At 49.0% G+C, this 13,986-nt stretch overlaps 1 protein-coding gene and 1 long non-coding RNA gene across 5 annotated transcripts; one reads left to right on the top strand and one right to left on the bottom strand.

Annotated features, from left to right (window-relative positions):
• Window positions 1-5,200: 5,200 nt before the first annotated feature.
• On the bottom strand, window positions 5,201-13,971 carry LOC115184531 (TBC1 domain family member 1). 4 transcript variants are annotated; one of them, XM_029745377.1, is made up of 6 exons: window positions 13,475-13,606; window positions 13,250-13,443; window positions 12,676-12,835; window positions 10,061-10,230; window positions 6,170-6,346; window positions 5,201-5,828 (listed from the first exon to the last, which is right to left on the bottom strand). In XM_029745377.1, exons 2-6 carry the CDS (start codon window positions 13,262-13,264, stop codon window positions 5,412-5,414), a joined length of 939 nt encoding a protein of 312 aa, XP_029601237.1. In that variant the 5' UTR covers window positions 13,265-13,443; window positions 13,475-13,606; the 3' UTR covers window positions 5,201-5,411. The 4 variants fall into 4 exon arrangements, with proteins under 4 accessions (XP_029601237.1, XP_029601235.1, XP_029601238.1 ...); XM_029745375.1 differs by having other exon boundaries at window positions 13,250-13,474; window positions 13,506-13,606; XM_029745378.1 differs by lacking the exons at window positions 13,250-13,443; window positions 13,475-13,606 and adding an exon at window positions 13,819-13,971.
• On the top strand, window positions 13,475-13,876 carry LOC115184532 (uncharacterized). Its single transcript, XR_003874396.1, has 2 exons — window positions 13,475-13,547; window positions 13,601-13,876. It is a non-coding gene; the product is annotated as an uncharacterized LOC115184532 (long non-coding RNA).
• Window positions 13,972-13,986: the final 15 nt, after the last annotated feature.

Genomic DNA, 13,986 nt, shown 5'->3' with positions numbered 1-13,986 from the left:
TACCCCAGTCTGATGTTGAAACACTCTCTATACCTTCAGACAGCCCTGATACCCCAGTCTGATGTTGAAACACTCTCTCTACCTTCAGACAGCCCTGACACCCCAGTCTGATGTTGAAACACTCTCTCTACCTTCAGACAGCCCTGATACCCCAGTCTGATGTTGAAACACTCTCTACCTTCAGACAGCCCTGATACCCCAGTCTGATGTTGAAACACTCTCTACCTTCAGACAGCCCTGATACCCCAGTCTGATGTTGAAACACTCTCTACCTTCAGACAGCCCTGACACCCCAGTCTGATGTTGAAACACTCTCTACCTTCAGACAGCCCTGATACCCCAGTCTGATGTTGAAACACTATACCTTCAGACAGCCCTGATACCCCAGTCTGATGTTGAAACACTATACCTTCAGACAGCCCTGATACCCCAGTCTGATGTTGAAACACTATACCTTCAGACAGCCCTGATACCCCAGTCTGATGTTGAAACACTCTATACCTTCAGACAGCCCTGATACCCCAGTCTGATGTTGAAACACTATACCTTCAGACAGCCCTGATACCCCAGTCTGATGTTGAAACACTATACCTTCAGACAGCCCTGATACCCCAGTCTGATGTTGAAACACTCTCTACCTTCAGACAGCCCTGACACCCCAGTCTGATGTTGAAACACTCTCTCTACCTTCAGACAGCCCTGACACCCCAGTCTACGTCATGTTGAAACACTCTTTATACCTTCAGACAGCCCTGACACCCCAGTCTGATGTTGAAACACTCTACCTTCAGACAGCCCTGATACCCCAGTCTGATGTTGAAACACTCTCTATACCTTCAGACAGCCCTGATACCCCAGTCTGATGTTGAAACACTCTCTATACCTTCAGACAGCCCTGACACCCCAGTCTGATGTTGAAACACTCTTTACCTTCAGACAGCCCTGACACCCCAGTCTGATGTTGAAACACTCTCTACCTTCAGACAGCCCTGACACCCCAGTCTGATGTTGAAACACTCTTTACCTTCAGACAGCCCTGATACCCCAGTCTGATGTTGAAACACTCTCTACCTTCAGACAGCCCTGACACCCCAGTCTGATGTTGAAACACTCTCTCTACCTTCAGACAGCCCTGACACCCCAGTCTGATGTTGAAACACTCTCTCTACCTTCAGACAGCCCTGATACCCCAGTCTGATGTTGAAACACTCTCTATACCTTCAGACAGCCCTGACACCCCAGTCTGATGTTGAAACACTCTCTATACCTTCAGACAGCCCTGACACCCCAGTCTGATGTTGAAACACTCTCTCTACCTTCAGACAGCCCTGACACCCCAGTCTGATGTTGAAACACTCTCTCTACCTTCAGACAGCCCTGATACCCCAGTCTGATGTTGAAACACTCTCTCTACCTTCAGACAGCCCTGACACCCCAGTCTGATGTTGAAACACTCTCTCTACCTTCAGACAGCCCTGATACCCCAGTCTGATGTTGAAACACTCTACCTTCAGACAGCCCTGACACCCCAGTCTGATGTTGAAACACTCTCTATACCTTCAGACAGCCCTGATACCCCAGTCTGATGTTGAAACACTCTCTGATGTTGAAACACTCTCTATACCTTCAGACAGCCCTGATACCCCAGTCTGATGTTGAAACACTCTCTATACCTTCAGACAGCCCTGATACCCCAGTCTGATGTTGAAACACTCTCTATACCTTCAGACAGCCCTGACACCCCAGTCTGATGTTGAAACACTCTCTCTACCTTCAGACAGCCCTGATACCCCAGTCTGATGTTGAAACACTCTCTATACCTTCAGACAGCCCTGATACCCCAGTCTGATGTTGAAACACTCTCTATACCTTCAGACAGCCCTGACACCCCAGTCTGATGTTGAAACACTCTCTATACCTTCAGACAGCCCTGACACCCCAGTCTGATGTTGAAACACTCTCTATACCTTCAGACAGCCCTGACACCCCAGTCTGATGTTGAAACACTCTCTATACCTTCAGACAGCCCTGACACCCCAGTCTATGTCATGTTGAAACACTCTCGACGGTGTGACTTTCTAAGGTTATTTTATAACCCTGTTTATGATCTAACATTAATGGTTAATTACAGTTAGATTATAATATACTGAATCGAGGTGTAAATGTGGCCTCTTATCTCCTCTACGGTCAAAGACCTTTCTGATCAGTTATAATATCAGACTCGCTGCATATAGACATAGTGACATTTGAAATGTCTTTATTTTTTTTTGAAACTTTTGTGATGAATGTTTACTGTTATGTTTTTGTTTATTATCTACTTCACTTGCTTTGGCAATGTAAACATATGTTTCCCCCATGACAATAAAGCAACTTTAAAATTGTATTGCAGAGAGGAGAGAGGGAGGAGAGGAGAGAGGGAGGAGAGAAGAGAGAGGCAGGGCAGGGCGTGGAGAGAGGAGAGAGGGAGAAGAGAGAGAGAGAGGCAGGGCAGGGCGTGGAAAGAAAGAGGAGAGAGGGAGGGAGGAAGGAGAGAAGAAAGCGAGGCAGGGCAGGGCGTGGAGAGAGGAGAGAGAGAGGAAAGAAGAGAGGGAGGGAGGGAGGGAGGAGAGAAGAGAGAGGCAGGGCGTGGAGAGAGGGAGGAGAGAAGAGAGGGAGGGAGGAGGGAAGAGAGAGGCAGGGCAGGGCGTGGAGAGAGGAGAGAGGGAGAAGAGAGAAGGAGGGAGGAGAGAAGAGAGAGAGGCAGGGCAGGGCGTGGAGAGAGGAGAGAGGGAGGAGAGAAGAGAGAGGAGGGAGGGAGGAGAGAAGAGAGAGGCAGGGCAGGGCACGGAGAGAGGGAGGAGAGAAGAGAGAGGCAGGGCAGGGCGTGGAGAGAGGGAGGAGAGAAGAGAGAGGGAGGGAGGAGAGAAGAGAGAGGCAGGGCAGGGCGTGGAGAGAGGAGAGAAGAGAGAGGGAGGAGAGAAGAGAGAGAGGCAGGGCAGGGCGCGGTGTAGGAAAGAGAGCCAAAATAAACCCAAGGCACCAGTCCTGGCAGACTCCTTTAGTTGGCACACACACACACACACACACACACACACACACACGGTGTAGGCATGAGTGTGGATGAAGGGTGAATTCGCCCTCTTGAGCTCCAGTCGACTGGAAAAGTAGCTGAACAGTCAGTCCTCAATACACACACACACACACACACAGAGCAGTCTGTTTGTCCTCCCTCCCAGTGGTTTCCAGAGCCACAGGTCCGGTAGATTTGGGTTGAACCATGTTGGACAGTGGTATTGAACGTTGGGGGGGGGGACTGCAGTGGGGTCGCCAACATTTTATTTAATAAATTAATTAAATAAAACATTTTAAACAAAAATATAAGACTCAAGATTGTACCTTGACATGAGAAAGATACATAAAAAAAACACATTTTATTGAGTAAATGTATTTAATGGTTTCTTTTCATTTTGATAAAGATAAAGTTGTAAATGAAGGTTATTTTCTGATGTAAAAATGAGAATGTAGCGATTTTAAGGTCGTTCAGATTTGTGGGTCGGCAGAAATTGTTGGGGAGAAAAAAAGGTTATTCACAAAGAACCTTAGAAGATGAGCAGGACTGGACAAACCCACTCACCCACTCACCCACCCACCCACCCACTCACTCAATCACCCACCAACCCACTCAATCACTCACCCACCCACTCACCCACTCACCCACCCACCCACCCACTCACTCACCCACCCACTCAATCACTCACCCACCCAATCACTCACTCACCCACCCGATCACTCACCCACCCACCCACCCACTCAATCACTCACCCACCCACTCAATCACCCACCCACTCACTCAATCACCCACCCACTCACCCACCCACTCAATCACTCACTCACCCACTCAATCACTCACCCACCCACCCACCCACTCAATCACTCACCCACCCACTCAATCACCCACCCACCCACTCACCCACCCACCCACTCAATCACCCACCCACCCACCCACTCACCCACCCACCCAATCAATCACCCACCCACTCAATCACCCACCAACCCAATCACTCACTCGATCACTCACCCACCCACCCACCCACTCAATCACTCACCCACCCACTCAATCACCCACCCACCCACCCACCCACTCAATCACCCACCCACTCAATCACCCACCCACCCACTCACCCAATCAATCACCCACCCACTCAATCACTCACTCACCCACTCAATCACTCACCCACCCACCCACCCACTCAATCACTCACCCACCCACTCAATCACCCACCCACCCACTCACCCACCCACCCACCCACTCAATCACCCACCCACCCACCCACTCACCCACCCACCCAATCAATCACCCACCCACTCAATCACTCACCCACCCACTCAATCACTCACCCACCCACCCACCCACTCAATCAATCACTCACCCAATCACTCACTCACCCACCCACCCACCCACCCACTCACTCAATCACTCACTCACCCACCCACTCACCCACTCACCCACCCACCCACCCACTCAATCAATCAATCAATCACTCACCCACCCACTCAATCACTCACCCACCCACCAACCCACCCAAAGAATACATCTGATCTGGTGAATTTAGTCAAAGGATATGAAATGTATTGTTGTTCAAAGTATAGAGAAATAACAACAACAGAGTAATGACAATAATAAACATCAGGTGGAAGGACAGTCACGAGTCATAGCAACAGATTTACAGGGTCAATCAGGAAGTAGAGTCATAGCAACAGATTTACAGGGTCAATCAGGAAGTAGAGTCATAGCAACAGATTTACAGGGTCAATCAGGAAGTAGAGTCATAGCAACAGATTTACAGTGTCAATCAGGAAGTAGAGTCATAGCAACAAATTTACAGGGTCAATCAGGAAGTAGAGTCATAGCAACAGATTTACAGTGTCAATCAGGAAGTCTCTCTCTCCCTCCCTCCCTCCCTCCCGTCAGTCAGTGTGTCGCAGGGCATCATGGGGCTGGAGTCCAGGGTTGTATTTTGGTTGTTGTGACTCTTTATTTATTGTATTTAACAAGGCAAGTCAGTTAAGAACACATTCTTATTTACAATAACGGCCAAATCATGCCCCCCCCCAACCCCCCTATGGGACCCCAATCACGGCCGGATGTGATACAGCCTGGATTCGAACCAGGGACTGTAGTGACACCTCTTCGCAACGGAGATGCAGTGCCTTAGACCACTTTTTTGTTGTCGTTGTTGCATATATAGTGTATAAAAATGTTTCCTATGGCCAGGACAGTGCAATAAACACACAGACACAAACACACAGACACACATCCAGCTGCAATAACAACTGTATAGGACGGCTGTGTGGAGAAAAAGCCCAGAGAGGACAGAGAAACCCCCCATTTCTACAGTTTAGACCAGGAGAACAGCCCTCTGGGAGACTAGTCAGTGTTCTGATAGAGCCAGTGGATGAGGGAGGAGAGGGGAGGACATCGCTGTCCCTTGCCCCAGTCTGGGCCCCTCTCTCTGGGGTACGTTACCCAGCCTTGGCCCCTCTCTGGCGGGGACATCCACTCCCTGTCCGTCTCCGTCTCCCTGTCCGTCTCCCTGTCCGTCTCCCTGTCCGTCTCCCTGTCCGTCTCCGTCGGCAGCGGAGTGTGTGTGCGTGTCCAGGTTGAAGTCTCCGTGCGTTGTGTGTGTGTGTATTCCCAGCGCGGTGAGGAGTGTGTGTAGGTGTGTGACAGCGCCGCGCAGTCCGTTCCTCTCCTCCTCCAATCGGAACACCTGTTCTCTCAGCAGAGCCTCTGATTGGGCCAGCCCCTCCACCTGCCCTTCCAGGCAACACACACGAGCTTGAGACACCTGGAGAGAAACAAAACGTGTGTTTAGTGTGTGTGTATGTATGTGTGTGTTTTGTGTGTGTGTATATATGTGTGTGTGTGTTTTGTGTGTGTGTTTTGTGTGTGTGTGTGTGTGTAGTGTGTGTGTGTGTTTTGTGTGTGTGTGTGTAGTGTGTGTGTGTTTTGTGTGTGTGTGTGTGTATATATGTGTGTATTTAGTGTGTGTGTGTTTTGTGTGTGTGTGTAGCGTGTTTTGTGTGTGTGTGTGTAGTGTGTGTTTTGTGTGTGTGTGTGTGTGTGTATATATATGTTTGTGTTTAGTGTGTGTGTGTGTTTTGTGTGTGTGTGTGTGTGTGTGTGTACCTGCAGTTCTTCCAGCAGGTCGAGGTTTTGCTGTCGGAGGCTCTGATTGGAGCGTTCCAGCTGGGCGGTGCGCTGCGATTGGTTGAGGTGAGCGGGCGTGTCACACAGCTCGTCCTGTAAGACGTGGTACTCCACCTCGTACGCCTGCAGCTGTTTGGACAGGTCCATCTCACACACCTACACACACACACACACACACACACACACACACACACACAGAGTGTCAGATAGGATGAAGTCCTGATTGCCAGTTACAGTCAGTCTCTAAGATTACACAGGGCCCCCCTGGTGTTCATGGGGGGGGGCCCTGAAGAGGTCATTCAGTCTGGCTCTCAGGGGAGGGGGGGCCCCCTGAAGAGGTCATTCAGTCTGGCTCTCAGGGGAGGGGCCCTGAAGAGGTCATTCAGTCTGACGCTCAGGAGGGGGCCCCCTGAAGAGGTCATTTAGTCTGGCTCTCAGGGGAGGGGGGGCCCCCTGAAGAGGTCATTCAGTCTGACGCTCAGGGGAGGGGGGGGGCCCCTGAAGAGGTCATTTAGTCTGGCTCTCAGGGGAGGGGGGGCCCCCTGAAGAGGTCATTCAGTCTGACGCTCAGGGGAGGGGGGCCCCCCTGAAGAGGTCATTCAGTCTGACGCTCAGGGGAGGGGGCCCCCTGAAGAGGTCATTTAGTCTGGCTCTCAGGGGAGGGGGGGCCCCCTGAAGAGGTCATTCAGTCTGACGCTCAGGGGAGGGGGGGGCCCCTGAAGAGGTCATTTAGTCTGGCTCTCAGGGGAGGGAGGGCCCCCTGAAGAGGTCATTCAGTCTGACGCTCAGGGGAGGGGGGGGCCCCTGAAGAGGTCATTTAGTCTGGCTCTCAGGGGAGGGGGGGCCCGCTGAAGAGGTCATTCAGTCTGACGCTCAGGGGAGGGGGGCCCCCCTGAAGAGGTCATTCAGTCTGACGCTCAGGGGAGGGGGGGCCCCCTGAAGAGGTCATTCAGTCTGGCTCTCAGGGGAGGGGGGCCCCCTGAAGAGGTCATTCAGTCTGCCGCTCAGGGGGGGGGGCCCTGAAGAGGTCATTCAGTCTGTGTTATATGCGTCACAGGAGGCTGCTGACGGGAGGACAGGCCATAATAATGTCTGGAACGGAGAGGATGGAACGGCATCAACATGGACACCACAGGGTCGATGTAGCTGATTCCATTCCATGGATTCCGTTCCAGCCTTTACTCCGAGCCTGTCCTCCCCAGTGAAGGTGCCACCAGCGTTTACTCCGAGCCTGTCCTCCCCAGTGAAGGTGCCACCAGCGTTTACTCCGAGCCTGTCCTCCCCAGTGAAGGTGCCACCAGCGTTTACTCCGAGCCTGTCCTCCCCAGGGAAGGTGCCACCAGCGTTTACTCCGAGCCTGTCCTCCCCAGTGAAGGTGCCACCAGCGTTTACTCCGAGCCTGTCCTCCCCAGGGAAGGTGCCACCAGCGTTTACTCCGAGCCTGTCCTCCCCAGTGAAGGTGCCACCAGCGTTTACTCCGAGCCTGTCCTCCCCAGGGAAGGTGCCACCAGCCTTTACTCCGAGCCTGTCCTCCCCAGTGAAGGTGCCACCAGCCACCTGGGGGCTTTAATCACTGTAACTGAGTTGTTAAATGATCAGTATCCTCAGGCCTCCTGAACCAGACAGGCTGAACCTTTTACTGTGTGTTTCTGTGTGTGTGTGTGTGTGTGTGTGTGTGTGTGTGTGTGTGTGAGAAAGTGTGTGTGTGTGTGTGTGTGAGTTTGTGTGTGTGAGAGAGTTTGTGTCTGTTTCTGTGTGTGTGTTTCTGTGAGTGTCTGTGTGTGTGAGAGAGAGGTGTGAGAGAGGTGTGAGAGTGTGTGTGTGTGTGAGAGAGAGAGAGGTGTGAGTGTGTGTGTGTGTGTGTGTGTGTGTGTGTAATGTGGTACAAGGGTTAAGTTCTCTGTCTGTTTCCAGGAAGTAGTGTTTTGAGAGCACCACTCCCAGAATACCTGGAAAACACACCGCTGTTCTCACTGTCTCTGAGTGTCTGGTGTTAATAAAGTGTCTGTTGTTAATAAAGTGTCTGTGTTCTTCAGTGTCTGTTGTTAATAAAGTGTCTGTGTTCTTCAGTGTCTGGTGTTAATAAAGTGTCTGTTGTTAATAAAGTGTCTGTGTTCTCCAGTGTCTGTTGTTAATAAAGTGTCTGTTGTTAATAAAGTGTCGGTTGTTAATAAAGTGTCGGTTGTTAATAAAGTGTCTGTGTTCTCCGGTGTCTGTTGGTAATAAAGTGTCTGTTGTTAATAAAGTGTATGTTGTTAATAAAGTGTCTGTGTTCTCCAGTGTCTGTTGTTAATAAAGTGTCTGTTGTTAATAAAGTGTCTGTTGTTAATAAAGTGTCTGTTGTTAATAACGTGTCTGTTGTTAATAAAGTGTCTGTTGTTAATAAAGTGTCTGTGTTCTTCAGTGTCTGTTGTTAATAAAGTGTCTGTTGTTAATAAAGTGCCTGTTGTTAATAAAGTGCCTGTTGTTAATAAAGTGTCTGTTGTTAATAAAGTGTCTGTGTTCTCCGGCGTCTGTTGTTAATAAAGTGCCTGTTGTTTATAAAGTGTCTGTGTTCTGCAGTGTCTGTTGTTAATAAAGTGTCTGTTGTTAATAAAGTGTCTGTTGTTAATAAAGTGTCTGTGTTATCCAGTGTCATTTGTTAACCTCACTAGGGTAGGGGGCACAATTTTCACCTCCGGATGAAAAGCGTGCCCAAACTAAACTGCCTGCTACTCAGGCCCAGAAGCTAGAATATGCATATAATTATTTGGATAGAAAACCCTCCAAAGTTTCTAAAACCAATCCAGGAAGTACCATTACTTTGAAATGGCTATTTTCCAATGAAAGCCTATCCACCATTTAAAGTGGTAGGACCCAGATTCCATTCCCTATGGCTTCCACTAGTTGTGAACAGTCTTCAGACATTGTTTCAGACTTTTATTCTGAAAAATGAGGGAGAATGACAACATTGAGTGAGTGGATAGTGGGATGTTCTCAGAGCTGGTTTCTGCGCGCGACCGAGAGCGCTCCTTTCTTGTTTTCCTTTTATATTGACGAAGCTTTTGTCCGGTTGAAATATTAGCGATTATTTAGGCTAAAAACAACCTGAGGATTGATTATAAACATCGTTTGACATGTTTCTACAAACTTTATGGATGCTATTTGGAATTTTCCCCTGCCTCTTGAGCCATTGGATTACTGAAACAAAACGACGCCAACAAAATGGAGGTTTTTGGATATAAAGAGGGACTTTATCGAACAAAACAAACATTTATTGTGTAACAGGGAGTCTTGTGAGTTCAACCATACGAAGATCATCAAAGGTAAGTGATTCATTTTATTGCTATTTCTGACTTTCGTGACTAATCTACTTAGCTGGTAACTGTATGTAATGTTGTGTCTGTCCTCAGATAATCACATGGTTTGCTTTCGCTGTAAATCCTTTTTGAAATCTGACATGGTGGCTGGATTAACAACAAGTTAAGCTTTATTTTGATGTATTACACATATATTTTCAAGAATCTTAAATATTTGAATTGAGTATTTTTGAATCTACTATAGAACCCCCCACCAGTCTACTATAGACCACCCCCCACCAGTCTACTATAGACCCCCCCTGCACCAGTCTACTATAGACCCCCCCACCAGTCTACTACAGACCCCCCCACCAGTCTACTATAGACCCCCCCTCCACCAGTCTACTATAGACCCCCCCACCAGTCTACTATAGACCCCCTCCACCAGTCTACTATAGACCCCCACCAGTCTACTATAGACCCCCCCCACCAGTCTACTATAGACCCCCCCCCACCAGTCTACTATAGACCCCCCCACCAGTCTACTATAGACCCCCCCACCAGTCTACTATAGACCCCCCCACCAGTCTACCTGGTTGATGGTCTTCTCCATCTGGACCAGTCCCAAGTTCGGTAATGTCGTCTTGATGAAGTCCACTATAGACTCCAGACTGTCGTGCTGTAGGATCAAGGGCTTGTGACTACCCAGAAGACTTAGGGACACCTTGAAGATCACCTCCGACCCCTGGAGAAACAACATGTCTGGAGGAGAGACAGAGACAGACAGAGACAGACAGAGACAGACAGAGACAGACAGAGAGCGAGAGAGACAGAGAGACACAGAGAGACACAGAGAGAGACAGACAGACAGAGAGAGTGAGAGAGAGAGAAACAGACAGAGACAGAGAGAGACAGACAGAGACAGAGAGAGACACACAGAGACAGAGTGAGAGAGACAGAGTGAGAGAGACAGAGTGAGAGAGACAGAGTGAGAGAGACAGAGTGAGAGAGACAGAGTGAGAGAGACAGAGTGAGAGAGACAGAGAGACAGAGAGAGACAGAGAGACAGAGAGAGACAGAGACAGAGACAGAGACAGAGAGAGAGAGAGAGAGAGAGAGAGAGAGAGAGAGAGAGAGAGAGAGAGAGAGAGAGAGAGAGAGAGAGAGAGAGAGAGAGCGAGCAAGACAGACAGACACAGACAGACACACAGACAGACAGACACACAGACAGACAGACACACAGACAGACAGACACACAGACAGACACACAGACAGGTGTGGAGGAGGGAGGGAGGGAGGGAGGGAGTTTGAATGTGAAATCTGAACCCAGCCAGCAGAGTGAAAAATATGTCCTTATGTCACAGGTAGTTACACGGAAACGTTCTGGAACAAAACAATAGAAACCCTTCATAGGAAAGAGGTCAACTCAACACAAACACCTGACAGAATACACCCTCCTCCTCCTCCTCCTCTTCCTCCTCCTAATCCTCTACCCCTTTCAATTCCTACTTAAAACACTCAACATTACTCTCTCCTCTCTGAACAACCACCCTGGCTACGAAGCCTGGAGGTAACTAACCAACCACACTGGCTACGAAGCCTGGAGGTAACTAACCAACCACACTGGCTACGAAGCCTAGAGGTAACTAACCAACCACACTGGCTACGAAGCCTAGAGGTAGCTAACCAACCACACTGGCTACGAAGCCTAGAGGTAACTAACCAACCACACTGGCTACGAAGCCTAGAGGTAACTAACCAACCACACTGGCTACGAAGCCTAGAGGTAGCTAACCAACCACACTGGCTACGAAGCCTAGAGGTAACTAACCAACCACACTGGCTACGAAGCCTATAGGTAACTAACCAACCACACTGGCTACGAAGCCTAGAGGTAACTAACCAACCACTCTGGCTACGAAGCCTGGAGGTAACTAACCAACCACACTGGCTACGAAGCCTGGAGGTAACTAACCAACCACACTGGCTACGAAGCCTGGAGGTAACTAACCAAACACCCTGGCTACGAAGCCTAGAGGTAACTAACCAACCACACTGGCTACGAAGCCTACAGGTAACTAACCAACCACACTGGCTACGAAGCCTAGAGGTAACTAACCAACCACACTGGCTACGAAGCCTAGAGGTAACTAACCAACCACACTGGCTACGAAGCCTAGAGGTAACTAACCAACCACCCTGGCTACGAAGCCTAGAGGTAACTAACCAACCACACTGGCTACGAAGCCTAGAGGTAACTAAACAACCACACTGGCTACGAAGCCTATAGGTAACTAACCAACCACCCTGGCTACGAAGCCTGGAGGTAACTAACCAACCAATCACACTGGCTACGAAGCCTATAGGTAACCAACCAACCACACTGGCTACGAAGCAAACAGGTAACTGACCAACCACACTGGCTACGAAGCCTAGAGGTAACTAACCAACCACACTAGCTACAAAGCCTAGAGGTAACTAACCAACCACACTGGCTACGAAGCAAACAGGTAACTGACCAACCACACTGGCTACGATGCATACAGGTAACTGACCAACCACACTGGCTACGAAGCTTAGAGGTAACTTACCAAACACCCTGGCTACGAAGCCTAGAGGTAACTAACCAACCACTCTGGCTACGAAGCCTAGAGGTAACTAACCAACCACACTGGCTACGAAGCCTAGAGGTAACTAACCAACCACACTGGCTACGAAGCCTAGAGGTAACTAACCAACCACCCTGGCTACGAAGCCTAGAGGTAACTAACCAACCACACTGGCTACGAAGCCTAGAGGTAACTAACCAACCACACTGGCTACGAAGCCTAGAGGTAACTAACCAACCACACTGGCTACGAAGCCTAGAGGTAACTAACCAACCACACTGGCTACGAAGCCTAGACGTAACTTACCAAACACCCTGGCTACGAAGCCTGGAGGTAACTAACCAACTACCCTGGCTACGAAGCAAACAGGTAACTAACCAACCACACTGGCTACGAAGCCTGGAGGTAACTTACCAAACACCCTGGCTACGAAGCCTAGAGGTAACTAACCAACCACACTGGCTACGAAGCCTAGAGGTAACTAACCAACCACACTGGCTACGAAGCCTATAGGTAACTTACCAAACACCCTGGCTACGAAGCCTATAGGTAACTAACCAACCAACCACACTGGCTACGAAGCCTAGACGTAACTTACCAAACACCCTGGCTACGAAGCCTAGAGGGAAGTGAGAGGCGAAGGCAGTGAGGAACCAGGGAGCGGCGTAGAGGGAAGGTCCTATCTCATGTTGTTCCAGATGGACGTACAGGTCTCTGTGGTAGTCATGGAGGAGACGGGACAGCTGGTACATCTGAATCTAGTGGGGGGGACGACATACACTGAGTGAACAAAACATAAAGAACATCTTCCCTATATTGAGCTGCACCCCCCCCCCCCTTTTTGCCCTCAGAACAGCCTCAATTCGTCGGGGTAGGGACTCTACAAGGTGTTCCACAGGGTCGCTGGGCCCATGTTGACTCCAATGCTTCTCACAGTTGTGTCAAAGTTGTCTGGATGTCCTTTAGGTGGTGGACCGTTCTTGATACACACAGGGGGAAACTGTTGAGGGTGTAAAAAAACCCAGCAGCGTTGCAGTTCTTGAATCAAACAGTTATGCGTGGCACCTACCACCCTACCCCGTTCAAAGGCTCGTCAATCTATAGTCTACACATACACAATCCATGTCTCTTGGTGTACTTCCTGTAGTATAATCATGTCAGGTCTGTACTTCCTGCAGTATAATCATGTCTGGTCTGTAGTATAATCATGTCTGGTCTGCAGTATAATCATGTCTGGTCTGTAGTACCTGCAGTATAATCATGTCTGGTCTGTAGTATAATCATGTCTGGTCTGTAGTATAATCATGTCTGGTCTGTAGTATAATCATGTCTGGTCTGTAGTACCTGCAGTATAATCATGTCTGGTCTGTAGTATAATCATGTCTGGTCTGTAGTACCTGTAGTATAATCATGTCTGGTCTGTAGTACCTGCAGTATAATCATGTCTGGTCTGTAGTATAATCATGTCTGGTCTGTAGTACCTGCAGTATAATCATGTCTGGTCTGTAGTATAATCATGTCAGGTCTGTAGTATAATCATGTCTGGTCTGTAGTACCTGCAGTATAATCATGTCTGGTCTGTAGTATAATCATGTCTGGTCTGTAGTATAATCATGTCTGGTCTGCAGTATAATCATGTCTGGTCTGCAGTATAATCATGTCTGGTCTGCAGTATAATCATGTCAGGTCTGTAGTATAATCATGTCAGGTCTGTAGTATAATCATGTCTGGTCTGTAGTACCTGCAGTATAATCATGTCTGGTCTGTAGTATAATCATGTCTGGTCTGCAGTATAATCATGTCTGGTCTGCAGTATAATCATGTCTGGTCTGTAGTATAATCATGTCTGGTCTGTAGTTTAATCATGTCTGGTCTGCAGTATAATCATGTCTGGTCTGTAGTACCTGCA

The sequence above is a fragment of the Salmo trutta genome, unplaced genomic scaffold (assembly GCF_901001165.1).
Source record: "Salmo trutta unplaced genomic scaffold, fSalTru1.1, whole genome shotgun sequence".
NCBI lineage: Eukaryota > Metazoa > Chordata > Actinopteri > Salmoniformes > Salmonidae > Salmo > Salmo trutta.
This window is presented reverse-complemented; position numbering and strand designations above follow the sequence as displayed.

Bases quoted from the DNA above. Each gene is read 5' to 3' on its own strand.
- LOC115184531 (XM_029745378.1), bottom strand. The intron at 6,347-10,060 runs GTAGACTGGTGG...GTGTGTGTGTAG, and splicing joins TGGAGAAGACCATCAACCAG to GTGTGTGAGATGGACCTGTC. The intron at 5,829-6,169 runs GTACACACACAC...GTTTCTCTCCAG, and splicing joins ACCTGCTGGAAGAACTGCAG to GTGTCTCAAGCTCGTGTGTG.